Genomic DNA, 26,504 nt, shown 5'->3' with positions numbered 1-26,504 from the left:
TTGCCTGTTGTCAGTCGTCAGAGGCAGTCGCGAGCTGCGCGTCGAGCGAGCGAGCTTGGACCCTCCCAGATTGAACTACAGAACTACGACTTTCGCCCTCCAGTCGTCCTTCACTTCAACCATCCCTTTTAGGTCAATTATTGAACATCCCGTCCATGGATGATGTCTGACACCTCCAATCAGATCTCCAACGAGCACGACACCGCACCTGAGGACTGGACCATTTGCGCAATGACACTCCCTTGACACTCTTGCACCCACTCAGCAATCCCAAGCCTCGCCGCCACCGGACGCCATCTCGCCACTCATTCCACGACCACTCCCACGACCATGGCAAGCCTCCTGCCGTGGCTCCGCCTTCCCTTCTACCTGAGCGCTGCTGCTGTGAGCTTGGGCGGCGGAGCCCTCTACTACTTTCAGAAGTGAGCTTGTACCGAGGCACGCCTCGCCTCGCCAAGAGAGAGAGAAGTACGCGCTGATGGCGAGGCAGCGAGATTATCTATCCCCGGAATCTGCCTCCTGGCACGCGAACAGAAGTGCCGAGGCCACCGCAGTTTGATATTGAGGACTACGAAGAACTGGAGATTCCGACTCCCGATGGCGAAACCTTGAGCGCCTTCCTCATTCGGCCAGCCAACAGAACCCAGGCAAGACCCATCACAATCCTCAGCTTTCATGGAAATGCCGGGAACATTGGACACCGTCTCCCTATCGCCAAGGTGTTGTCACACGATCTCGGCTGCACCACTGTGATGCTCGAGTATCGAGGTTATGGTCTGTCTACGGGCGATCCAAACGAGAAAGGCTTGGCCATCGATGCCCAGACTGGACTGGACTATATCCGGAACCGCGAGGATTTGAAGGCTCACAAGATCATTGTGTATGGTCAGAGTCTCGGCGGCGCTGTCAGCATCGATCTAGTCTCGAAGAACAAGGGAGCGGGAGACATCAAAGGTCTGATGCTGGAAAACACATTCTTGAGCATTGCAAAGATGATCCCCAAAGCGGTGCCGATTGCAAGGTATCTGGCTCCACTCTGTCACGAGTATTGGCGCAGCGAGGACCTGATTCCTCAGATCACGGATGTCCCGATTCTGTTCTTGAGTGGTATGAGGGATGAGATTGTGCCGTGAGTAGATTCCCAATCATCATCTCATGTGATGCATACATAGTAGCTGACTATTTGCAGGCCGTCGCACATGAAGGAGCTCTTCAAACTTGCCAAGACGCCGCAAGTGATGTGGAAGGAGTTACCTTATGGTGATCACAATAGTACCGTGGCAGAACCTGGCTACTTCCAGTACATTGAGGAGTTTCTGCAGCGATATGTGACGAGCTCGTAACGGGCATCCAACATGTCAGGAGCAGAGACCGCTGTAGGACTCGGGTATTAGAACGTGCAATGTAGCCTGCCTCAGTAGCGATGCGAGCTTTGACACATGACCAAGTGGAAAGAGCGAGCTCATAACTGATGCGAATCACATGCGCCATACATGTACTTTTCACACAAGCCTGAAGATGCCGTGATAAAAAACTTCACACTCACAACACATGTACTTCTTAAACGATGGTAATCACTGCAGGCAAACAAAGAGCATTTTTAATCAATCAATCCACTATTCAGAACATCCATCCCTCTCTCCTAGGTAATCTTCCCATCTCTCCAAAAAAATCCTATCTCTACTCCTCCTCTAACCTCCACCTTGTGGGATTCTGATGTTGATGTGGCTGTTCTCTATTGTTAACGCGAAAAAACTATTGATGGATATTGTTATTGGCTTAGCGAGACAGAGAACAAGGGCCGGGCCCAAGGACGAGTTTCCAATGGAAGCTAATAAGTACGCCAAAATTTCCCAATCTACGATACCTTCTCTAACTGAATCTATACCTACCTATGCTACGATCCATACGTCGGCGTATTCCCCTCACCATTACCCACGGGCTGAGTATTATTGATACATCTCGCTCCATCATTCGAGTATGAAGCCGGCCCATCGGCGAATTTCACAATGCTGTACGGAGTTTGAATGCTGACTTTGTAAATATTTCCCAACGTGTTCTCGGAGCCGTAGAGGAAGCCATCGCTGGAAGCATAAGTCGCGCCGAAAACGGTGGCGTTGGCGAAAACGAGATCGTTGAATTTGATGATGATTTCGCAGTTGTGAGTGGCTAGTGACCATCGGATCAGATAGCATTGATGGCCTGTCGTATTTGTGTGTTAGCTTTTCGGTCATTTTTTCATATCGTAATTTTCTTTTTCGAAGGGGGGTTATGTTGATAGGGGATGGACTTACCTCCACTAGTGACACCGAGCGTGTACAAGTAATCACCTCCTCCGGGAACGTACGCCCAGTCTGCAAAGTCATAACGACATCCACTTCCATAGCCAGAGGCGACGACTTTGCCGTAATTGGTGGGGTTGTTGGGATTGAGATTGATCTGCTGCCAGTGCAACATGCCCGATGTGACATTGGCCGGCTCGCCACTATACAGCTGTCCATTCTGGTCGATATCTCCCAACAGGAAGTTCGCGCCTGAAAGGGAGGCACTGTCACTGCCCATGTCTTGCGTGCTCCCATCGGAACCGAGACGGACAAGCGCATGGTCTGTGTTTCTGAAGCCGTAGATGAAGTTGTCCAAACTGTTGTATCCCATAGCATTGATGAAGGCAAAGTTGTCACCGAGGTCTTGATACTTTGTGACGGTGCCTGTTGACAAGTCCACAGTGTACAATACGTAACCTTGCACGAGATAACCGTAGACGCTGCACGCAAGTCTGCCTGCGATAGGCGCAATCGGAAGTGTTGGTAATGGTGTGTAGACCACCACAGTACCAGACGCTGAACCGCTGGGAGAAACTGTTGTTGTGCTGCCGGCGGTCCTGGTTCCAGATTGCGTGAACGAGACTGTAGTGGTGTAATATCCTTGAGGCGAGAGAACTTGAACGGTCCCTGGAGCCGTACCTCCTGCGTATGTGTTGACTGTAGTCGTGCGGACCTGGGTACCAGGATAATAGCTCGTTACTGTCGTATAGAGCAAAGGTAGATTCACAACGACAAGTCCTGCAGAGGTTCCTCCAGAGTATGTGGCCACTGTGGTAGTACGTGATGTGCTTCCGGTGTAAGAGGTCTGTGTAGTATACAGGATGGGTTGGTTCACCACGACCAGCCCTGCAGAGGTGCCTCCCGAGTAAGTTGCCACTGTAGTCGTTGATGCCACGGCGCCCGAGTAGTAGGAGGTGCGGGTAGTATACAAGATGGGTTGGTTCACCACGACCAGTCCTGCAGAGGTGCCTCCAGAGTAAGTAGCCACTGTGGTCGTTGAAGGTACGGTACCCGAGTAGTATGAGGTGCGGGTAGTATACAAGATAGGTTGGTTTACAACAACCTGGCCAGGTACGTTCCCTCCAGCGTAGGTCGCGATCGTTGTAGTATATGCCGGAGAACTGGCGATGTAGCTCGTTTGCGTCGTGTACAGGACAGGTTGATTGACTACAACCAGGCCCGGCACATTTCCCCCCGCGTAGGTAGCGACAGTTGTAGTATATGCTGGAGAACTGGCGATGTAGCTCGTTTGCGTCGTGTATAGGACAGGTTGATTGACAACAACCAGGCCAGGTACGTTCCCTCCGGCGTAGGTAGCAACAGTTGTAGTATATGCCGGAGAACTGGCGATATAGCTCGTTTGTGTCGTATACAGGACAGGTTGATTGATGACAACGAGGCCCGGCGTGGTCCCTCCAGCGTAGGTAGCGACAGTTGTGGTGTATGCCGGAGAACTAGCTATGTAGCTCGTTCGCGTCGTGTACAATCTTGGTTGATTCACTACCACGAGGCCCGGTGTACTCCCTCCAGCATAGGTTGCAACCGTCGTAGTAGTTGGCACGCTTCCAGAGTAATAGCTTGTCTGGGTCGTGTAAAGCCTAGGCGACTGTACGATAACGAGACCTGGCGAAGTTCCTCCACTGTAAGTTGCGACAGTTGAGGTAGTAGGCTGAGCTCCATCGAAGTAGGTCGTTTGCGTAGTGTAAAGTATTGGCTGTTGAATCAGAATCGTGCCGAGGAATGTTCCACCGCCGTAGGTCGCTAACGTCGACGTGACTGGTACGCTGCCAGAATAATATGTTGTCTGAGTTGTGTATCCCTCGGGCTGTTGAACAACGACAAGGCCAGGGCTCGGACCACCGTTGTAGGTTGCTATAGTCGAAGTGATAGGAACAATTCCACTATAGTAAGTAGTACTCGTAGAGTACAGGATGGGCTGTTGGATCAGCACGGTACCAGGTGTAGGGCCACCGTTGTAAGAGGCAATAGTCGAAGTAATAGGGACGTTTCCGCTGTAGTAGGTCGTTCGCGTTGTGTATAGGATCGGTTCCTGGATAAGCACGGTGCCAGGAGTAGAGCCGCCATTGTACGTTGCGATCGTCGAAGTCACAGGGACACTTCCAGAGTAGTAGGTAGTCTGCGTTGTATAGAGAATTGGTTGTTGGACCAGGACAGTGCCAGGGGTAGGTCCACCGTTGTACGTTGCAATCGTGGAAGTGACAGGGACAGATCCGCTGTAGTAGGTCGTTTGTGTAGTGTAACGGATTGGTTCTTGGACAAGCACAGTGCCAGGAGTAGAGCCGCCATTGTACGTTGCGATCGTCGAAGTCACAGGGACACTTCCAGTGTAGTAGGTAGTCTGCGTTGTATAGAGAATTGGTTGTTGGACCAGGACAGTGCCAGGGGTAGGTCCACCATTGTACGTTGCAATCGTAGAAGTGACAGGGACAGATCCGCTGTAGTAGGTCGTTTGTGTAGTGTAACGGATTGGTTCTTGGACCAGGACAGTACCAGGGGTAGGTCCACCATTATACGTTGCAATCGTGGAAGTGACGGGGACAGATCCGGTGTAGTAGGTAGTTTGTGTGGTGTAAAGGATTGGTTCTTCAACAAGAACTATGCCAGTCGAGAAACCTCCACCATAGGTGGCTAGGGTGGTCGTGATTGGTACATCTCCTGAGTAATAGCTTGTCTGAGTAGCATAGAGCTTGGGCTACAAGGGTGTTAGCAAAGAGTACGAAACACGAGGCTTGTTCGCATCGAAGTCTGCAGCACATACCAACTGCTCGAGAACTGTTCCAGGGACTGATCCGCCCGCATAAGTCGCAAGCGTGGTAGTCGTCGGCACGGAACCATCATAGTAGCTTGTCTGAGTGGTATAGAGCCTGGGCTGTATTGTCATCAGTATTGGTCTGTGTAGAACCCTGCATGTTCTTTTACACGTACTCGTTGCTCGAGCACCGTCCCAGGGATGGTACCGCCAGCGAAAGTGGCCACTGTCGAGGTCAATGTCACGGAACCTGCGTAGTAGGACGTTTGTGTCGTGTAGAGTCGTGGCTATCACAATGTCAGAAGGATTGCTCGCTTTCGACCTTGTCCCGTATACATACCTCGAGAACAAGTACTGTGCCAGGAGCACTTCCTCCAGTCCACGCGGCTATTGTGGTCGTCGAAGGCGTTGCTTGGTCGTAATAGCTCGTCGCTGTGGTGTAAGTACCTGGAACTTCTTCCACGATCGTTCCTGGTACCGTTCCACCAGTATATGGAGCAGCAGTGTACGTGGTGGCTGGTCGTGATATCTCGTCGCTATTGGTGAGGTAGATAGTCGAAGTAGTGTAAATTGGCGGGAGCTCAATATAAATTGTTCCAGGTACGGTACCGCTCGGAGGCACACTCGAAAAAGTGCTGGTTCCTGAGAAGTCAGTGCTCCCATAAGAGGTAGATGTCACATATCCGGCGAATGGTGTCTCGACTGGCGTTGAAGAAGTGCTCGAGGGATACAATAGAGTCGGGAAAACCGAGACTCCAACTGCTCGACAGACTATTCTGGCGTACTCAGATGCCTCTATGTCAATGTATTAGCAGAAAACAAGAAATTCTCCGGTCGTTGTTGATACGTACTTTCTCCGTCGGCCGGAGAACATGCATCGTCGATGCAATCAGCATACGCATTCAGTAGCTGTGGAGTCCTGCAAAAGCAGCTCACGTCTCCAAGGCTGCATGGACCGAAGCCAACGCCAGTGACACAGTTCGAAGCGCAAGGTGGGAGATCAGTGAGAGCAGGTGTGAAAGTTGCTGTGGTGCTTGACGGAGGAGCAGAGGGTGTGATCGACGCAGGAGTCTCGACAATGACGGTGCCTGACTGACCGCCAACTGCAGGAATCGTTGTGAAGATTGGCTGGGTAATGACGCCAGGGCCGGTGTATGCTCGTGTTGTTGTCACAGTGCCCGGAGGTGTTTCGATCAAGACCGTACCTGGCGTATCGCTTACTGGTGGGATTGTCGTTGTGATGGGACCTGTGATCGGAACCAGACCAGTGTATAGTGTTGTCGTCGTCACGTAGCTCTGGGTAAACAGGTCGGATTAGCAGGAGCTTTAGCGGATGATTTTGCGTTGCATGTGAAGACTTACTAGTGGTCTCGCAGGTGTCTGAACCTGGACAAGCCCGGCGTTCGTTCCAGTAGGCTGATAAACAGTTGTCGTTATAGGTCCCGTGATGCTGGAGCTTCCCGTATAGAGCACTGTAGTGGTTCTATATGATCCGGGTGTTGCCACCTCTACAAATCCAGCATTGGTACCACTTGGTCCATAGAGAGTTGTCGTCAGAGGCCCCCCTAGTGAAGAAGTTCCTGTGTAGGGCACTGTAGATGTTATGTAGCCAGCTCCAGGTGTCTGCACTTGAACAAGCCCGGCGTTTGTCCCTGTTGCTTCGTAGATGGTGGTAGTCAGTGGTGCGGTGATTGTGGAGCTGCCTGTAAAGAGCACAGTCTCTGTGACATATCGTTTTACGCCAGGAGTTTGAATCTGTACGAGCCCAAGGTTGCTCCCACTAGGCTGATAGACGGTCGTGGTAATGGGTTGAGTCAGAATCGAAGTTCCGGAGTAGAGGACAGTCGTTGTAAGATAGCCGGGGACAGCTGCTGGCGTTTGTATTTGCACGAGCCCAGGGATCGTCCCACTTGGCTCACGAACAGTAGTGGTGATGGCAGCAGAAATCGATGAGGCGCCCGTGTATAGTACTGTCGTTGTCAGATAGCCAGGGGACGGCAGTGCACTGCTTGATTTGAAGCTGCTAGACTGCCCAAATAGCGCTGGAAACGGTCAGCATCTGCTGAGCAGTGTACCACTCTAGCCCATGCCGGAGGTGCTTACTCGACGGATCGCCCACCACGACACCACACGACCTCTTCACGACGACAGTGACGACGGGAACACCTGATTTTGGAGTCAGTCAAAAGTCTCACAGACGTGCTCGGGGAGATCTCACGGTCGAGCGCTTGTCCGAGCGCGCAGCCAACCAGACCACCGATCAGGAACTTCATGATTGTAGTGCGTGCAGGCGTTGAGTTGGACAGCTCGAACGACCAAAGGCTCCTTGAAAAGGCTCAGAAAATGTCCATTCCATCTGCAGATTGCGTGCGGAGGTTGATTGTCGATTCGGACCCGGTAGAGGCTAGGCATGCGAATTCCTGTCGATTCCATTCCTCTCTCCATATTGGCAATTTTGACAGATCTCCTTTGGTTGTAAGTGCCGACCAGCTTGTCCACGCCTCTACTACGAGAAGGTCTATGAGAAACCTGACCACCTACAAATAAGTCTATTCATTACTTATGGTCCCGAGTGTGCTGGGCACTACTCCATATTTCAGGAGTTTCCAGTGCTAGGAGGTAGACCGAGGCGTTCAGCCACGACCGGAGGAATGGTTGTGGAATGATGTTTGCGTCCCAAACATCAGGGTCTGCCAGGTATTGCTCCATTGCTTATTGTAAACACGAGTGTGACGGTGATGATCGACCCGCGATGGTGGGAGTTGGGAGTGCATAATCTGAGTATATGTGGCGCTTCCTTGTACCTAGGTATGTTTTGAGTCTTGAGAGTGAACGGATGTAGAGCAGCGTGCGTGATCTCCTGGTCTGCTTGGCTCACTGCTCCACATTTAGCGGCTGAATCATTAAGCGTATTCGGCCATGGCAAAGAATTGTGTAATTGATGAGGTTCACCGTTCTTGTGGGGAAATTTGTCAAGTATTGGATGGAGGAGTGTTGGAAATAGGTAGCTTGAATAGATGGAGAGGATAGAGAGGATTAGGTAGGATAGATAGATGCACGAGCTGATATCCCTTCTTTTTTCATTTCTTTCGACTTTCTCTTTTACTGTCCCTTCTACCATCCTTCCTACCTACCTACTAGTAGGTACTATCCCTTTTGCTGCTTTTTCCATCGCTCTGTAAAAAAGAGTACCCACATTCGAAAAATACCGCTGTGACTTCGACTACTTCTGAAGCCGATCCATGTATGTCTGGTTGTTACTATAGGCACCTAGATAGTTCATGCTGTGCTGTCGGTGTTGGTCAAATCCCTCTTTTCAAGAAAATTTGACGCTTGCCAAACCCTTCCAAGGATCCTTCCAACCTCCTAGGCCATCCCACCTACTTTCTCTGAGAGCATGCGTTTTATTCTTGCAGTAATGCAGTATACCAGGTGGAATATCCAAAGTAGGTACATGTACTTCAGACCTGCTTCCTGGCATTACGTCCAAGTTACCATTTTTCCATGTCGACAACGATCGCAGAAGTTTGGCAGGGATATATGTGACTGGGCTCTCTTAAAGACCGCCTCGGGTGAGCAATACATACAGTACACTACTGCTACCTCCCACGCACTTGGGATACGCAACGTCGCACTGAAGTTCAGTTTGAGTTCAGGACTGTGTCGAGATACGATGCGGGCTGCTAGGCCAGGCCTGGGGCATACGAGACGTCGACTGACCGCTCGCGGAGAAGCGGATAAAGACCATCGCCACGGTCCTGGTCCAGTCTCCACAGGGCAAATGCAGAGGTCGACACTTCGGTGCGTATTCGGCTGATGCGTGGTCCGTATATATGGACTTTGGCGTTCGCTAAGCTTGCTCGATAGTGCTGTGGAGGTGGATGGCACTACGATTATAGTGTGTCCACAAGCATGATATATTATAGCAGATGATTCAAGGCCGTTTCGCATGTCACAGATATAGGGTCGATGAAAAAGTTGCTATACTAGGAGGTATGAGATCCTGATCAGGAATGTTCCCGTCAAAGAGCGTTCGCTTGCAAGTTAGCTCGAATACTGTATCTCTCCTGCATAAGATACAACCACTGCAGGGTATGCGCTACGTGGTTGGAGCGGGATGTCTCGCTTCCAGGCTGCATGAGAATCAAAAGCGTCACGCAGTATAGACTCTCCAGTCTTCAGCCTCCACGATGCTCTTCTGCCATCAGTCAGATACAAACGAACGATCCGTCGCCTCGCTCTCTTCTGCCTCTGCGAACGTGTATCCTCTCACCGACCACAAGCGCCAGCGAAAGCTCAGGTATGTGGTACCTCCTACGCCACGTGGGAAACTTGGCGCAGACTTCGAGCTCGATTCAAACACAGCACGAGTTGCTGCGCATCGGGACGCACATTTCAGGAGGTCCTGCAGCGAGGACGATCTCCGAGCCTTCTGCCGACTTCATGTCTGCCCCTCCACAGGCTCCAACACGGCAAGCTGGCGCCGCCTCAGTATGTAGGAAACGAAGTCAGCGCGATAAGCGCTGACAGAGGGCGAGGCGACGCCTGTAATGAATTCCATGTCCAGTGGAGAACTGATTCACGGACATCGAAGCGGGAATAGAAATAGATGCCATGCCGGGTGGCTGAAAGGACGCTTTCAGCCCTATTGGTATCAGTTGACCGTTGACAACGAAAGAGTTAGCAGAGGTAACGGTATCGCCTATTCTTGGGTTACTGGAAGACTACCTGGTATTTTCTCGTTAGAGGTAGCTTGACTCGGTGAGTACAACAATGTCTCACTGTCGCAAGGAAAGTTTAGATTTACAGGCTCATTGAGTTTGATGGTCGCGATGCAGCCCAAGCGGCAGAATCATAACGGAGGACACGTGCGCACTCATGCTCCTGTCCCGAGCTGCCCTGCGTGCATCTGTCAAGTCTCCGGGGGGGATTCGCTCGGCGGGAAGATGATCTCGGGAAGAATATGGTGAAAAGCATTGTATAGTGTAATCAACGCAAGTGTATGCCGTCGAGATGCACCCATTGGAGGTACATGGGGCTGTCCCCTGACACACTTGAGTCGTAGCGGCCCGCGGGAGGGCATATGTAATCGTCGCCAGGGCCCTGGAGCGAAACCCGAATAGAGCTTACTAACCTAGTCGTCACCGTCTCCAAGCGGAATAGGCAGTGAGCCATGTTCGGAACCTGGCGAAAGAGTTTGGCGGTGGGTGCAGAAATCTGCAGGCGGAAGTTTGTGGTTGTGGTCGCACAGGGCGTCGTCCATCTCACAATCGCTTGCGTTGGCGAAGAGCCACCTGTTGCCTCCCTCCTCGGCTGGCCCTGTGAGTGGCCAACACTGCTTTACGAATAGGTTTGCAATGGCCGTGTGCATGACCAAGTTCAGTGATGGCGAGGCCAGGAACTTGGAAGGGGGATTGGAGAGGATTTTATGCGGGCCTATCAACGACTAGAACTAGCCTCCAGCCAGATCTTCGAATGACAAGAGCCGAAAGCATCCCGACGGCATGGATGGCACACCTGATGATGAAACCGCTGTGCGAACAGCAGCCGGAGGACCCGCTCCTGTTGCTGTCAGGTGTGTGGAAAGTATCTGTATGTAGGTACTCTGTAATACGCAAGTGAAGTACAGGCAACTCATATACCTCCCTGGTACCTTGCCTATCTACCTTACATGTACATTTGTACACTACCTACATGTACATAGCACGACCGTGTGCGCAGGAAGATCATTATATCACTTCACGCGACCTGCAGTAACTCAATGACAAGATTAACATCACGACGGGCCTTCGTCTAGCGACGTTAGCGCAGTCTTCGAATAGTGGCGCACTGGCGCACTCGTATGCATCATCCTGGACTAGTCCCACTGCTCGAACGCAGAACGCCAGCACTTTCTTGCCAGCCCAGCAGTGCGCTGTCGCGACCGACTTTGGAACGAAATATCCACGACCTTCACTTTCTCCCCTCAGACGACCACCACCACCAACATCACCACCACCACCACCAGGTCGGTCTTGGACCACCGACAACCACTGCGCGCCCAACAGATGCCCTCACGTCCGTCCCGCGGCATCCGGTATGCATTGATCGAGTGCACTGTGCAGTGACAGACGCGCTATCACCGCTGCCGCACCTACCTGGTTGTATAGGCGCCGCACATGATCTCCGAAAGCTGACTGGCCAGTAGTCGCTCTGCGCTTCCATCCTAGTCACAACCTCCTCCCTCGCAGCGCCCAATTCGGCGTCGGGGAGGTGACGAGCTTCTTATGGCAGCACCCTTGCAGTGGCCGGCCGCTGCATCCACCGCCTCTGTCACAACTACTGGCTCTGTTACTGGCACGCATGGGCCAACCATCTCGGACTCGTTGCAACATTCACACGCCTCACGAGAGCCAGCAAACGGGCTGCAGAGCGTGCGGCAGAAAACGATATCCTCGCCCTTAATCTCACCCGCGAGCTCACGAGGCCACCACCAGCAGCCGCATCAGCAATCGCCTATCACGCAGGCAGCACCCTCCCTTTCGGTCCGCAAACCCAATCCGGCGAAGAAAGTCGTCAGGGGAAATGATGATGAGCTGCACCAAGCCATCACACGCGAGGCTGTAACGGAAGAACAGCGGTCCATAGGCCAGGTTCAGTCGCCTCATCATCAGCAGCAGCAACAGCAGCAACAAGAAGCTCCGCCGAAGCTGGACCCTGCACATCAGACCTTCCTCCGCAGCGCCCCGACCATCATGTCGAACCCCCAGGCTGCCATTCGGCCTGCACCTCACGACCGCATTCCTATGATGGCGCAGAGGACTGCCTCGATTGATTCGACAGTCTCCTCTGTGTCCTCCATGTCGAACCACAGGCCTATCAATTCAGGAACCACTAATGCTTTCAGAGTGTCTCAGGAATCCCAAGGGCCGCAGGATGCAGCTGCGCTGATCGCTGCCGCTGGGTCAGCAGAAGCCGCGTTACAAAAAGTGCTGCAGGAGAAGCAACAGGCAGCTTCGCATAATGCTCAATTATGGCGACTGGTGGAGAAGCAACGGTCAATGATTTTGGGACTGAATAAGGACCTGGAAAAGTCTTTGAAGGAGAAGGAGCGGTATCGGCGGAAGCTCAAGGACCATATCTCTCAGTCGACTCCTGCGCCCACACTCACTCCTACCGATGCGCCGACAGTGCAAGGACACTCGAGAGAAACCAGCGAATCTTTATCACCCCTTACGCCAATACCTGCGCCAGTCCGAGACATCAGCGTGGACACTCTCCAGACAAGCGACGGATCTGGGTCTGCGTCTAATAGCATCGGACGATCAGACACACCTCAAGATGCTATCAATTCGCACCTGATGAATCAGGCGGGGGTTGCGAGCAGTCCGACTGGCAGTCAACAAACTATACACCACGATACGAGGCCTGCCACGATTGACACACGAGCAGCAGCTTTGGCGACCGTCCAACGAACACCGACTGGCACGCCCCCTATGTCTCTGAAGTCAGCGGAGACTGTGCATAGCCCCAAGAACAGTATCAGTCACTCGAAGAATCATTCCACGTCTTCCTACCATAGCAGTCCGCCCGCGTCCGCAACTGGCAACTTCAGCCCAAAGACACGAAAAGCCCCTCCCGCACCCCTCAGACTTGACCCGCCCACGACGAGACCGGATCCCAGTGTCAATGACGATGTGGAAGACGCGTCTGACTCGGAATACGAAGAAGACCCAGAAAGTGCGAGGTCGGAATTTGCGGACAGAGGTCGTAGAAAGACGCGCGAGGACGATGACCGTGAAAGAGAGGTGCTCGCGCAGAAAGAGGCTGAGCAACGCAGTATGTCAAAAAAGGACAAGAAGAGTAAGAGTCGAGCAGCGGAGGAGTCATCAATTGTGGCACAACCTGGTGCGGCTGAGCATGCAGTAGCAGAGGCCGCCAGGCTGAATGGACCATGGTCAGAGCCGAATCCTTACGAGGTTGTTCACAATCGAGCCGCATCGGACTCGCAGTCACGCACGCTGGCTGCACCCTCTGCAATGCTCAGCCCTGGCTTGCCCATGAGCCCACGACCTGGTGACAGGCCACCAAATTCACCAATGCCCCGTGCTCCTGTCACGCAACTGGCTAATTCAATGCCTCTTTCACCACGAGCTGGAGTCGCAGGCCTTCCACTGTCGCCACGTGCTCCTAGATCAGCGATACCACTGCCTCCACAAACCCCAATGGCACTCATGTCGCCACACCTAGACAGGGCAAAAGCTTATGCAGCCCAAGCGCCGCACTTCCAAGCTCTCGCTAATCTAGCTGACCGCATGAAACCGATGAATGGTGGCAGTCCTGATCAAGGGCGGCCTTCTATGTCGAGCGACCAGTCCTCGGTACACAGCCCAGGGGAGATATACAAGGGCCTCCAGACAGAAGACTACCCGGACTTGCTCCTGCCGCCAAACGCGCTTCCGTCGATATATGTCAAGACGGCTTCATCACGCATGGTTCGCTCTCGAGTTAGTATGCTGGTGTCTAAGGCTGCTGATGAGAATCCCGTATTCACCCTAGCTGTACACGAGCGATCTCAACACAAGGAGCTCTGGCGAGTTGAAAAGACTTATCAGGCACTTTCGCAGTTGGACTACGATATCAAGGCCCTATGCCGGATCAGCGATCGCATACCTGATAAAACGTTGTTCACTGGACACGCTCCCGCCAAGATCGACGCCAGGCGCATGGCTCTCAACGTTTACTTCGAACGGACCATGGACTGTGTGACCGAGGAGAAGGCCGCAAGGATCTTTTGCAAATTTTTGTCGACAGAAGCATTTGCTCCCGAGAAAAGTGACTACTTCACTTCGAACGAGCAGAATAAACGCCCAGACTCTCCAGCTGTGACGCCGCTGAGACTGAGACCGAACATGGCAGGATATCTGACGAAGCGCGGTAAGAATTTTGGAGGCTGGAAGGCGCGCTACTTCGTGCTCGACGGCCCCCTCTTCAAGTACTTTGAGGGCCCTGGAGGTGCTCATCTGGGTTCCATCAAGCTGCAGAACGCTCAGATCGGCAAGCAGTCGGCGAACCCGAATCAGAACGCGCACGACGACGAAGACAACCAATTCCGCCATGCGTTCTTGATTCTGGAGCCGAAAAAGAAGGACTCTAGCGCACTGGTGCGCCATGTTCTATGCGCCGAGAGTGATGCTGAGCGTGATCAATGGGTCGATGCCCTTCTACACTACGTGGACTATCGAGAAGTCGAAGATCGTCTGCAGCCTGCCAGGCAAGCTCAAGTGGCCAAGACTGAGCTAGCGGCTCGTAGTCCGAGATTGCAGAAATCCATGGGTGATCTTCGCACTGCAACAGCTTTCAGTCAGGATGCTGCTGCAGCTCAGGCGAAAGTGGACCTCCAGTCCGTAGGTTACAACGACACTGTCGCTGGCAATGCACCGATCATGGGGCCCGTTACATCACGAGGCGGCAGCGACACGCCATCGCCGCCTCACGACAAGCTTGCAACAGATCAGTCGTACCCAACCATATCGGGCCCGACCAACCTCCAAGTCATCTCGGACACCGAAAATTGGGGCATGAAGGTGCCGCCCACTCCTGGAAAGGATAAGAAGCGTAGCGTCTTTCAGCTACCGTTCACGAGAGGTCGTGGTTCCTCCGATCAGGAGCCAAAGGATGCTGTCAACGAACATGCATACTCGACCCGAGCTGTATTTGGCGCGTCTCTAGCTGACGCCGTGGCATACTCGCAGCCTGCTGGAGTTGACACTGAGCTGCCGTCCGTCGTATATCGGTGCATTGAGTATCTGACAGCCAGGCAAGCTGTTGCTGAGGAGGGCATTTTCCGTCTTTCGGGTTCAAACGTTCTTATCAAGGCTCTGAAGGATCGCTTCAATACCGAGGGTGATGTCAATCTGCTTGAAGCTCATCAAAATTACGACGTGCACGCCGTGGCAAGCTTATTGAAGCTGTATCTGCGAGAACTTCCGGCCAGCATCCTCACGCGAGATCTTCATCTGGACTTCCTGCACTGTTTGGAGTTGCCAGCCGAGGAGAAAGTTCCTGCATTGAACGTGCTCGTCAACCGATTGCCAAGACATAACCGAGCGCTTCTGGAAGCGCTCTCTGCATTCATGCTCCTTATCGTCAATAATGTCCTTGTCAACAAGATGAATGTCAGAAATCGTAAGTCCCGCCTCTAATCATATTTGCATACATGTGTCACTAATTCATAAATAGTTGGACTGGTATTCTCGCCGACACTCAACCTGCCCGGCCCTCTGATCTCGTTGTTCGTGGAAGAGCAATATAGCATCTTCCGCATGCCAGCCGAGCTAGAAGCGTCCAACGCAGCCTCTTTCGGCCACGCCGTGCAAACACCGCCGTCCGATGACCTCCGATCTCCACGTCGTCAGATGTTCCAGGACTTGCCTACACCTGCATACAACCAGACACAGTTTCAGCCTGGCAGCGGCTCTTCCAACGATGATACTGGCATGATTCCCATGCAACCCACATATGCGGCCTACCCGTACCAGATGGCGCCCCAAGGAGACGGCGGCTATGGTAGTCTCAATGACGCCCTTCGCTCGCCTACAGTGTATAGCAGCACGGCAAGCGGGGCACCATCGCCCCGAGACACTAAGCAGAGAAGACGAGAGAGCACCATGCTTGCCGTCAGCCGCGAGGGACCGACTAAAAAGCCGAGCCAGTCCCGTTTACGAGAGGAGCATGGCACCAGTTTCTAGCAGACTGACATGACTACGTTTCGACAGATGACCAGGCGAACCCCTGGGCGATACAGCTACGATGGCGTGTCGAGATCAATGAAGTTCGCTTACGACGACTGAATAATATACCTGTCTGACGTGTCTAATCAGCCCGCGCCAAGAGCTGCCGATCGCACCCTAGTGACGTGGCCGTTAGACAGGTCTTATTTGGCAGTGTTACGATGGATGAATATACCTTAACTCTGGAAGAAGGACTTGCGATTGTAATTTGGCTCCGAGTTTTTGTTTTGGCGACATTTGCGATGAAGCATCATACCCCCTGTCGTTCTTTGATATTTTCAGGTGCATAATAGTTTGTCAGAAGCGTTCGAGCGAGGAGCAAGATGGTGTGCACCAGACTGCTAGAATTGGCGGCGACTCGAGGTGTGCGAGTGTGTTCATGGATCGGATTTATTGTACAGGATGTTATGGTGGTATTCTTCTTCCGAAAGAAGAGGTTGCCTGCCCTACGCAGCCTACGGGGCCCGTTAAAACTGTGGACATAGTCTACCAGAGAATGCTCCAACACATCTCCTGTACTCCATAACGATCGTCCCAACGGTACGAGCCTGAGGCTGCTGATTGAATTGCCTAGGAGGTGAGGTAGGAGGTATGAGTGGTATTCTGCGAGTCAGAGGCACAAGCCAAGCTTCCATCTGTTCTAGCTGGGAACTTCACATCATCATCATCATCATCATCGTCATCATCATCAGCCCCACTTGCTGAACCACTCTTTGGTTCGTTGGTTGCCTTCTCAAGCCATACCATGCCATGCCCTCCTATGCCAACGCCAACCACCGCCAACCTCGCCGACACAAGAGATATCTCTCCTACGCAAGCCGCACCTTGGTTCCCGCCCGATATCGAGCCTACTACGAGTCCGAGCAGGAGTCCATGGGCGATCTCCCCGTTGAGCCTGCCGCCGCGCCAAAACACACCATGTCCGAGTACGCTCCACCGCATCTGGTGTTGACATATCCAGTCATTCACGACTCCAATCGTACATGTAGATTATCTGCTGACGCCCTGCCTAGCGAGCTCAGAAAACTGGCCCTCAGGCTGGGAACGCAAGGACCACACAAGACACTCCCGACGACGAGACTGATCCAACTCCTCTTCAATGGCGTGTACATGATCAAAACCACCCGCGCCGTCTTCGTCTGGGAACACCCGTACTACCCCCAACTCTACATCCCCGCCCTGGACTTGCACTCGTACTTTGACGCCCGCTCCGCCGACCTGCAAATCACCCCCGGCGAACCCGTCACATCCGACGCCAGCGAGCTCCTCGCCACCCACTGGACCCTCACCGTACGAGACAAATCCATTGACAAAGTCCTCTGTTTCGCCGACGAACTCCCCACCGCCGCAGCCTTACCGCTCCAAGGACTCGTCAAAATCGACTTCGCCAGCGTGGATCAATGGTTCGAAGAATCCACTCCCATTTTCGTACATCCCAAGGACCCGTTCAAACGCATCGACATTCTGCAATCGACTCGCCACGTCGTCGTGAAAATCCACGGCAGAGTCGTCGCCGATACACATTCTTCCATGCATCTTTACGAAACGGGCCTTCCTTGTCGATTTTATTTACCTTTGACGAGAGTCGATGCATCTGTTTTGAGACCAAGCCCCACCAAGACGCAATGTCCGTATAAAGGCGAAGCGGAGTATTATCATGTCGAACTTGATTCGGACGACGATCATGACGACCCTGATGATGATGACAATAATCATGACCCCAACGGGAAAGAAACGAAGAAGAAAAAGAACGGCAAAAAGGTATTATATGAAGATATAGTATGGTATTACAATCGCCCCTTGTTAGAAAGCGCAAAAATCGAAGGTTTAGTATGTTTTTATAATGAAAAAGTCGAAATTGAAGTCGATGGCGAAGTTTTGGATTCTCCTCGGACGGTTTTTAGTGGGAAACCTCCGAATTCGGATTCCAAGGAGATGATTTTGGATATGGGAAGTTTTGCTAAGCCGTTGCAGACTGTGAAGGAGGAAGTGAAGACGGCGGAGGAGTGATGTGTTTGGTGTGGGTAAAGAAGGGGGGGGGGAGGAGAGAGGAAGAAGGGGAGGATGTGATGTGTTAACAACACACAAGACCAGCCGGGCTCGATCACGGAACGAAAAGAAGATACTTGGTGTCCGCCATTAATCATTAATAGGCTGGATTGAGAAGAAGCGGGTAATTTACAGCACCATAATACCTATTACCTCGGGAGGTAACCTATACTTGATAGAGACGATTGACGACCTCACTCGACCACGAACCTATGTAATAAGAGAGAAAAAAAAACACGATTCCAATGCCAATAATTTTCAAATTGCTACGACAAACGCTATCAACCTAATGCATGTATAGAGGTACCGTAAAGGTAGGTATACCCAACCTACCTCCCTCTCTAGACGTTATTCCCTCGAACATACCAAGAATTCTTCTTAGCATACTTTCTCGCCTTCTCACTCTCCACAGTCGTCGTCGTCGTCGTCGTCTCCTCACTCTCACCACTAGGTCCTCTCGCATGCTGCAGTCTTCTCACATGAGGAAAACCTTTCCCAGCAGCAGCCCAAGCAGCAACATCTGAATGACCCGTCGGACCTCTCGCATAACCCTGTGCAGCAGAATTCACAGTATTCAACTCGTGCATTTTGTCCACATCGTGTGCGTCGACGATATCCCTCTGTTGTCTGCGCAGCGCGGAAAGCTCGGGTAAATGTTCGCCTGTGAAGACGAGAATTGTCCAGAGACTGGCGTGGATGAGGAGTAAAATGGTGGTGGCCCATACGAGGGTGATGAAGGACTGTCCGGCTTTGGCTTCGACGCCGAGCTCGGAGCCGAGGAAGTTGAGGACTGCTGGAGCGGCGGTGGCGACTCCGTGGGTTGCTGATGCTGCGAGTGCTAGGAAGCCGAGAGCTGGGAGGGCGAGGAGGACATTGATGATGGCTTTCTTGCGCGAGAAGCATGCAGTCGCCCATAGCGATGCTAGTAAGCAGAGACCTGTGAAGAAGATTCCAATCTCGAAAAGAACTCGCACCAGTGTGAGGGGGTTCAGGGCGGAGTGCTTGCTGCATCTTTCAACCACCTTGTGCGTTCCATTTGGTGGCAGAGGAGATCCTCCCACCGTAATATTCATTCCTTGTGGAGTCTTGTACTCGCCTGAACAGGTGGTGCGGAGATGAATACTGTAAAACCCCTGCAGATCCAAGGTGGAAAGGACATCGGAGTATGTCTCGTTGACCTGGTCGACAACCATGGTCTGAGCAGATGCTATTGCGGAGGAAATCTTGGATGCCACGATTCCTTCCACGGAAGCAACTTTGGACTCGACAGCGGAGGCAACCGCTGTGACTTTGGATTCGATACCTGATTTAACGGATGTGATTGCTCCGCCGATGGAGTCTTCCGCATTGCTTTTGACAGAAGCGATGCCGTCTGTGATATCATCGACGAACGAGTCGAGGCCGTCTGGGTTGCGAGGCGCTATAGTGATGGCAGCGAGGGGTGCGTTTGTGATTGTGGCTGTGGCCAGGACCGAGACGGGGAGGTCATCTGGCTTGTTGATGATTTTGGTAAGGTTCAGTCCCATGACCTTGGAGTCGATCTTCTCAACTGCGTTCTGGCCAAAGCGGGTGGCGTTGAGGGTGAAGATGTTGTAGCTCTCCATATAGCCGGGTTTGTTGCCCGCGTACACAACCAGAAAGGAGAGAATGAAGGCTGTAGCTACTACTAGGACAGGGAGGATGGCCCATGGTTGAAAGTTACGGGACATCATCTTTGCGGAGTTCGTCTTGGTGTTCGTGCTAGAGTGATTGGTGCTGTTTTTCGAATCTGTTTTGTGGTTCCTGTCGTAAAGGAAAAAGGAGTGATCTTGCCAGCAAGTAATGTGAATGCGCACAGCGCTTGAGTTAGAAGATTACAAGAAAAGTAGTGAAAAGACTGGAAGTGTGTGGTGTTCTGAAGTTGTGAATGGAAGAAGAAACTGTCGTGAAGATACTTGCGAAGGTAAGGTAGACGTGAATACACAGCCGCCCTGTCTAAGGCACTCCACTCATTGTCTCGTCGACAATGAACAAGTCCCAGAATAGCAGCGCAACAATGAGAAGCAACCGATGTTAGCGCGGTTCATACCATTGTGCGACAATGAATTTGGTTGGCGCGTGAGGTCTCGTGAGTGAAGCAGCGGCTAATTTGAAACACGCCAAGATAGCACGCGCTTTCACGTGACCTGGCGACTTCTCAAGGATATGTCAATCCATTGCAGGCTGCAGCTATGCCACCAGTCGATCTGAATTCAATGGAGTTCATGTTGCAGTATCGCGGCGCAGCAAGCATAGCCGTGCCAGATACAAATTGTATGCCTTTCCTTGGTCGCAACGCATAAGTCAATGAGTAAGGTATCTCCCTCATAATAATGGTATGCTTCTTGAAGTTTGCTTCGATCGAAATCAGGATCTTGGACGATTCCTGCAAGTTGAGGGAGCGAAGACGACCAACTTTAGCAAGCTATAGGAGGTAAGAGACCTTGAAGACCTTAGGACGCAAAGCATCTCTCAACTGGCCACACCCATCGTCGGAATGCAGTCTTCCATTAGCGTGCCTTCATCGTAGCCATTTAGAAGCGAGCACAGCGGATGGACACATATCTGTTCCACATCTTTTTATGGCCACCAAGTCATCTCCAAAGATCATTGGCACCTCAAACAAGGTGGAATGGGTTGTTCTTGCAATAAACGGCGCGATGGCCGAACGCCAGTGAGCTCATAGAGAGAGGAGCACACTGAGAGGACTGACTTGCGTTGTGTTCCTTACCATTTCGAGAGACGGTTTCTCCATGCTATTCCTCCTCTTCATCCTCGATGTTGCATCAGCCATACCATTCCTATTGCTGGTCCTCAGTCCTCCCTTGGGGCGAGACATGCAGCCGTGATCGTGGTAGCGAGCGCATAGAGCGGCAGTGAGATGACTCTTCATCAGTTGGATGATCTCCAGTCGTCGATGATGATGGTGATGAAGATGAGGAGGAGGAGGAGGATGATGATGATGGTAGAGAAGAGGGGGAAAGCTCTCCGAAATTTGAGCTCGTCCAATGCGGCGTTCACGGAGGTGGTGAGTCCGGGACATGCCCGTGTCGCCATCAGAGTGCAACAATCGATGAAACGCGGTATACTTTGTGTACTGTTACGCGTGTACTGGTCGAGACTTTCAGCTGTGCCTTGATTGGATATACCACTGTACCTTTTCTGTTGCTTGCTGTTCCTCTGCGTCACTCCATTAAGCCTGCCTCATGTCCGCTCGTTCACTTCGACTTGGCCTGCCCGCACTTCGGAGTCACCCCTCCAGACCGCGAGTACCCTCCCACCTTGTCCAGCTTGCACCACCCCCAACCTCCTTGACGAGACACCACCACCACCACAACCACCCGATACAACCCATACAGCTTCATAGACCAGCTCGCTCCCCCCTTCTCCACCAGCAGCCGACCCGCTTCGAACGATTTCCTCGCCAAACACCAGCCTACCAGCGATACTGTTCCAGTCGACGATCCGCCATGTGTCGTAGAGAGGCAGATACGGCCGATGCCAACATGGACATCTCCAAAGGCCGCGAGGTGCTGCCCAAGAACGTCAAGCCGCTTCATTACAACCTTACGCTCGAGCCCAACTTCGAGACGTTCAAGTATGAAGGCACAGTCGAGGTCGACCTGGATGTGGTAGAGGATACCAAGTCCATCTCGGTGAACTCGTTGGAGATTGATATCAAGTCGACCACCATTCAAGCTGGAGGACAGACCATCACATCGTCGCCCACTCTCAGCCACGATGAGGATAGCCAAACCACCAAGATCGACTTCGAGCAGTCCATTCCCGCTGGTCAGAAGGCGAAGCTCATCCACACCTTCACGGGCACGCTGAACGACAACATGGCTGGCTTCTACCGATCATCCTACAAGGGTGCGAATGGGGAGGATGCATACATTGCTACTACACAGATGGAGCCTACCGACTGTCGGCGAGCCTTTCCATGCTTTGATGAGCCAGCGCTGAAGGCCACCTTCACCGTCACCTTGATCGCAGACGAGAAGATGACTTGCTTGAGCAACATGGATGAGGCAAGCACGAAGAAGCTCGATAATGGCAAGAAGGCAGTCACTTTCAACAAGACACCTCTGATGTCCACATACCTCCTCGCCTTCATCGTGGGAGAGCTACAGGTGGTGGAGACAAATGATTTCCGTGTACCTGTCAGAGTCTTTTGCACCCCGGATAAAAACATTGAACATGGCCAATTCTCCCTGAAGCTTGCAGCGCAGACTCTCGATTTCTACGAGAAGCAGTTCGCCAGCGAATTCCCGCTGCCAAAGATGGACATGGTTGCCATTCCTGACTTCTCGGCGGGCGCCATGGAGAATTGGGGTCTTGTCACGTACCGCGTGGTCGATCTGCTGCTCGATGACAAGCACGTCAGTGCCTCGACGAAGCAGCGTGTGGCCGAAGTTGTCCAGCACGAGTTGGCTCACCAGTGGTTCGGCAACTTGGTCACCATGGACTTCTGGGACGGTCTGTGGTTGAACGAGGGTTTCGCCACCTGGATGTCGTGGTACAGCTGCAACGTCTTCTACCCAGAGTGGAAAGTCTGGGAAGGCTACGTGACTGACAACCTTCAATCTGCCCTCGGCCTGGACTCTCTTCGAAGCTCGCACCCAATCGAGGTGCCTGTCAAGCGTGCTGACGAGATTAATCAGATCTTCGACGCCATCTCGTACTCCAAGGGCTCATGTGTGCTCCGCATGATCTCCAAGTATCTCGGTGAGGACGTCTTCATGGAGGGGATTCGACAGTACCTAAAGAAGCACGCCTACGGCAACACCACAACTGGCGACCTTTGGGCGGCCCTGAGCGCGGCCAGCGGGAAAGACGTGGAGCGTATCGCTGATATCTGGACAAAGAACATCGGCTTCCCCGTCATCACGGTCACAGAGGATGCCAAGAACAGTTCCATCCACGTCAAGCAGAACCGTTTCTTGCGTACTGCTGATGTGAAGCCTGAGGAGGACCAGACGCTCTTCCCAGTATTTCTCGGTCTCCGATCCAAGAACGGCATCGACGAGGAGCTCACACTCAACAAGCGCGAGGGCGACTTCAAGGTGCCTGACCTTGACTTTTACAAGCTCAACGCCGATCACTCTGGCATCTACCGCACCTCTTACCCTGCGGAACGATTACAGAAACTCGGCGAGAACGCAAAGGCAGGTCTGCTCTCCGTCGAGGATCGCGCAGGTATGATTGCCGATGCTGGTGCGCTTTCGGCTGCTGGGTACCAGAAGACGGACGGTCTTCTTTCGCTGCTGCAAGGCTTCGACAAGGAGCCTGATATGGTAGTGTGGGACGAGATCACTGCTCGAATCGGCGCCCTTCGTGCTACCTGGATGTTCGAGGATGAGAAGGTCAGAGATGCGCTCAAGACGTTCCAGCGCGACCTTTCGAGCAAGAAGGCACACGAATTGGGATGGACTTTTACTGGGAATGAAGGACACATTGAGCAGCAGTTCAAGGGTCTCATGTTTGGCAACGCCGCCTCTGCTGGAGACGACACGACCAAGGCTGCCGCATTCGACATGTTTAAGAAGTTCGTCGCAGGCGATCGCAAGGCTCTCCACCCCAACTTGCGCGGCGCAGTTTACGCCGTCGTGTTGCAGTATGGAGGCAAGGAGGAGTACGACGCTCTGGTGAAGGAGTATGAGACTGCCACATCATCAGACGAGCGCAACGCCGCCCTCCGCTCCCTCGGCCGTGCCAAGGACCCGGAACTCATTCAACGCACCCTCGCGTACTCCATCTCGAAGAGCGTCAAGGAACAAGACATCTACCTTCCACTTGCCGGTCTACGTGCTCATCAAGAAGGCATTGAAGCCTTCTGGGCCTGGATGAAGGAGAATTGGGATCTTCTCAAGGCGAAGATGCCTCCCTCGTTCACATTGCTGGGGTCTACCGTGTCCATGGCCACCTCAAGCTTCACCAAGGAAGAGCAACTACGCGATGTCGAGAAGTTCTTTGAGGGCAAGAGCACCAAAGGCTTCGACAGGAATCTCGCGCAGAGCTTTGATGCCATCAAGGCCAAGATTGGCTGGCTGCAGCGCGACAAGGTGGCCGTGGAGCAATGGCTGAAGGAGAAGAAGTACTTGTAGTGTGGGCGCACTCTGTACAGCAACACGGTCGGAGTCGTGGACTTTACCAATACCGCACATTATCTCGCCCTCGATGGTGATGTTCGAATCAGTGAAAATATCAGTGGTGAGGAGCGCAAGAGTGGCAACGATACTGGCTGCTCGGACATTCCGGTCAATGACCCTGTGATTGAGTATGTGTAGAAGGTGTACAAAAGTCTTGCTAGTAGTACACTGGTTCATGAAATCGGTTACATAGGGCATGTGCATATATCAAAATGGATCATCACGACACATGACAGTATGCTTGCTGATATGTACCTGATTGCCTCGTTATCTGGCTACCAGTATTTGAATTTGTTGAATACGTGTCGCCGTTGTCGTTGTTGTCGTCCCACTGGTTTTAGGTAACCCTAAGATCTTAAGCAAGCTCTACTTTGGTCGACGTTGGACGTTGATGGGTATACTCCTGTATCTGGTACACCTAGTTCCCCATCGTTGATAAGATACTCTTGAATTATCAGATGGAGAAGGATCAACTTCACATACTTGATTCCAATATCGCAGAAGCAGGCTCGTAGCGACTTTATATCTTCTTCTCTCACAAACATCTATCTACCTTCATTTCACCTCCACAGGTAGTTCTTCTTCTTCCTAAATTTTACTCCCTCCCTCCTCCCTCGTCCTCCTCTTCCTCAAATTCCTCTCCGCACTCACCACAAAACACACATGATGACTCAACGCCACCACCTCCCCCATCTCATCCCACACCACCACCTCCAAATCATATCTCCCCTCCCGAATCACCTTTGTCTGTAATCTCGTAGACAAAAATCTCACACCCCCCTGCGGCAACAATTTCTTCACATCCAAATTCAACAATACCGTCGGATACCAAAACGGGGTTTCGGATTTTTTGCTTTCACGCAAAGTTCTTCCGGAAGGGGTTTCGAGGAGAGTGGGATTATATTGATCGAAACCTTGTAAGATGTAGGTTTCGAGAATTTGGGGGAAGAGATCGATTAGGAAACCGAGATTGTCGTTTGTCCAGTTTTCGGAGGGGTCTTGTAGACAGATCCATTCGTCGTAGATGTTTTGGGAGGGTTGGCCTGCGCGGGGGAAGAAGGAGCGGATTTGGCGGGTTGCTTTGCGGAAGTTGCTGTTGGGCCAGTCGGAGAGTTCGGTCCAGGCGGGGTCTTGACCTAGGGAGAGGGCGGTGAGGGTGGAGGTTAGAGGGGTGATAGGAGGTTGAGGGGTCCAGTTTGTGGAGAAGGAAAGACCGGATTCTTTGGTGAGGTTGGTTTGGGTGCAGTAGCTGGTGGGGATGGGGTGTTAGGTAGACATCATTTTTGCTTTTGGGATTGTGGGGCGATGGAAGAGAGAAGCACTTCCAAGTCAATTGTACAGTCTTGATCTCAATCGGTCGAAACTGTATATCGGGGAGACAGGAATGATGACAGACTCACCCAACAACTTCTTCACGCCCATCTTGAGAGAGCGAGATATGAACAACAGAGGTTTGCCGCCCCAGTTTGACGTCCTTGATGGTGAATGTGGCGGGGCCCGTCTGTGTTCTTCGAAGGAAATCGAGATGTAAGGCGAGAATATGGGGTTGGTCTTGGTCGCTGAGGGTGGTTTCGAAGTGCTTTTTCACAGCTTTCTGGCGATCAGTTAGGGTGGTGATGGTTAAGATGAAGTATTTCTACCGATATATGCGGATGATACGTGCGGATTGTACTCACTTGGATTGTTGTCGTGACATAGCCACCGTGAGGAACTGTGCCCAACAAGTACAGTAATCAGCATGTGATCTGTACGAGGACGGGATGGCGCGGTAGGTAGGTTGGTAAGGTAGGTCTGATATTGACATACCGGATCCTATACACCAGTCTTCTGCAAAGTCGGCACTGTAGGTATGGGAATCAACCTGTCGCACTGTCGTGGCTCGTTCCAACGCCATCTCTGCTGTGTCTGTGAGCGACAACACACTAACAACGACGAATATATGCTTGCTGGGATGAATCGTTCATGGACATCTCGTTAACCGATGGTACATGAAGTTTTAGATATTGCCTCGGCACATGTACATAGCTTTCCTTCGCTTCCTCAGCCCTATGAAACCTTCACCACTGTTTCGCCAAAGCAGAGGAAGCAAAAGGCCACACAGACGGAATTCATGAAATCGCAAGAAAGAGACGAATTTTGACAGCAGAAGATCATTTCGCTCGAGGTATCATCATCTATGCAAGCAGCATCTGATTGCCGTCTTGGAAGCCTCAAGAGTACATAACCAGCTTAGAGGGCTGCTCAGGAAGAAATCATCTCACCACGCTCTGGTGCTTTCACATGGTGCTCCATTCCGATATAGTCACCTGTCTTTGCCTTGCCACAAATTTCCCGCCCTCGAGGACTCCAACCAAAGCGCGTCTTGCTCCTGTAGTGTCCCTTGACTGAACATTCAGCCTACTCTATACCCCATTCTGCC

At 52.3% G+C, this 26,504-nt stretch overlaps 8 protein-coding genes across 8 annotated transcripts; 5 read left to right on the top strand and 3 right to left on the bottom strand.

Annotated features, from left to right (window-relative positions):
* Positions 1-194: 194 nt before the first annotated feature.
* Positions 195-1,610, top strand: SEPMUDRAFT_151002 (BEM46 family protein). The gene is made up of 3 exons (XM_016906535.1): positions 195-422; positions 491-1,129; positions 1,190-1,610. The coding sequence occupies exons 1-3, from the start codon at positions 331-333 to the stop codon at positions 1,341-1,343; spliced, it is 885 nt and encodes a 294-aa protein (XP_016758020.1). The 5' UTR covers positions 195-330; the 3' UTR covers positions 1,344-1,610.
* Positions 1,611-1,897: 287 nt separating this feature from the next.
* SEPMUDRAFT_50205 (uncharacterized protein) lies at positions 1,898-2,457 on the bottom strand (the record flags this gene model as incomplete). Its single annotated transcript, XM_016909154.1, has 2 exons — positions 1,898-2,202; positions 2,295-2,457. 2 exons carry the CDS (start codon positions 2,455-2,457, stop codon positions 1,898-1,900), a joined length of 468 nt encoding a protein of 155 aa, XP_016758019.1.
* Positions 2,458-9,222: 6,765 nt separating this feature from the next.
* SEPMUDRAFT_151001 (uncharacterized protein) lies at positions 9,223-9,688 on the top strand. Its single transcript, XM_016906534.1, has one exon. The coding sequence runs from the start codon at positions 9,232-9,234 to the stop codon at positions 9,619-9,621; it is 390 nt and encodes a 129-aa protein (XP_016758018.1). The 5' UTR covers positions 9,223-9,231; the 3' UTR covers positions 9,622-9,688.
* Positions 9,689-11,041: 1,353 nt separating this feature from the next.
* On the top strand, positions 11,042-16,401 carry SEPMUDRAFT_90781 (RhoGAP-domain-containing protein). The gene is made up of 2 exons (XM_016910536.1): positions 11,042-15,261; positions 15,316-16,401. The coding sequence occupies exons 1-2, from the start codon at positions 11,361-11,363 to the stop codon at positions 15,822-15,824; spliced, it is 4,410 nt and encodes a 1,469-aa protein (XP_016758017.1). The 5' UTR covers positions 11,042-11,360; the 3' UTR covers positions 15,825-16,401.
* Positions 16,402-16,616: 215 nt separating this feature from the next.
* SEPMUDRAFT_158127 (DUF427-domain-containing protein) lies at positions 16,617-17,899 on the top strand (the record flags this gene model as incomplete). The annotated part of the gene is made up of 2 exons (XM_016907771.1): positions 16,617-16,792; positions 16,880-17,899. The coding sequence occupies 2 exons, from the start codon at positions 16,617-16,619 to the stop codon at positions 17,874-17,876; spliced, it is 1,173 nt and encodes a 390-aa protein (XP_016758016.1). The 3' UTR covers positions 17,877-17,899.
* Positions 17,900-18,151: 252 nt separating this feature from the next.
* SEPMUDRAFT_150999 (uncharacterized protein) lies at positions 18,152-19,851 on the bottom strand. The gene has a single exon (XM_016906533.1). The coding sequence runs from the start codon at positions 19,625-19,627 to the stop codon at positions 18,257-18,259; it is 1,371 nt and encodes a 456-aa protein (XP_016758015.1). The 5' UTR covers positions 19,628-19,851; the 3' UTR covers positions 18,152-18,256.
* Positions 19,852-21,213: 1,362 nt separating this feature from the next.
* Positions 21,214-24,312, top strand: SEPMUDRAFT_150997 (Peptidase_M1-domain-containing protein). The gene has a single exon (XM_016906532.1). The coding sequence runs from the start codon at positions 21,404-21,406 to the stop codon at positions 24,038-24,040; it is 2,637 nt and encodes an 878-aa protein (XP_016758014.1). The 5' UTR covers positions 21,214-21,403; the 3' UTR covers positions 24,041-24,312.
* Positions 24,313-24,567: 255 nt separating this feature from the next.
* On the bottom strand, positions 24,568-26,018 carry SEPMUDRAFT_150996 (uncharacterized protein). Its single transcript, XM_016906531.1, has 4 exons — positions 25,892-26,018; positions 25,762-25,796; positions 25,486-25,679; positions 24,568-25,334 (listed from the first exon to the last, which is right to left on the bottom strand). The coding sequence occupies exons 1-4, from the start codon at positions 25,977-25,979 to the stop codon at positions 24,674-24,676; spliced, it is 978 nt and encodes a 325-aa protein (XP_016758013.1). The 5' UTR covers positions 25,980-26,018; the 3' UTR covers positions 24,568-24,673.
* Positions 26,019-26,504: the final 486 nt, after the last annotated feature.

This window comes from Sphaerulina musiva, assembly GCF_000320565.1.
Source record: "Sphaerulina musiva SO2202 unplaced genomic scaffold SEPMUscaffold_9, whole genome shotgun sequence".
NCBI lineage: Eukaryota > Fungi > Ascomycota > Dothideomycetes > Mycosphaerellales > Mycosphaerellaceae > Sphaerulina > Sphaerulina musiva.
This window is presented reverse-complemented; position numbering and strand designations above follow the sequence as displayed.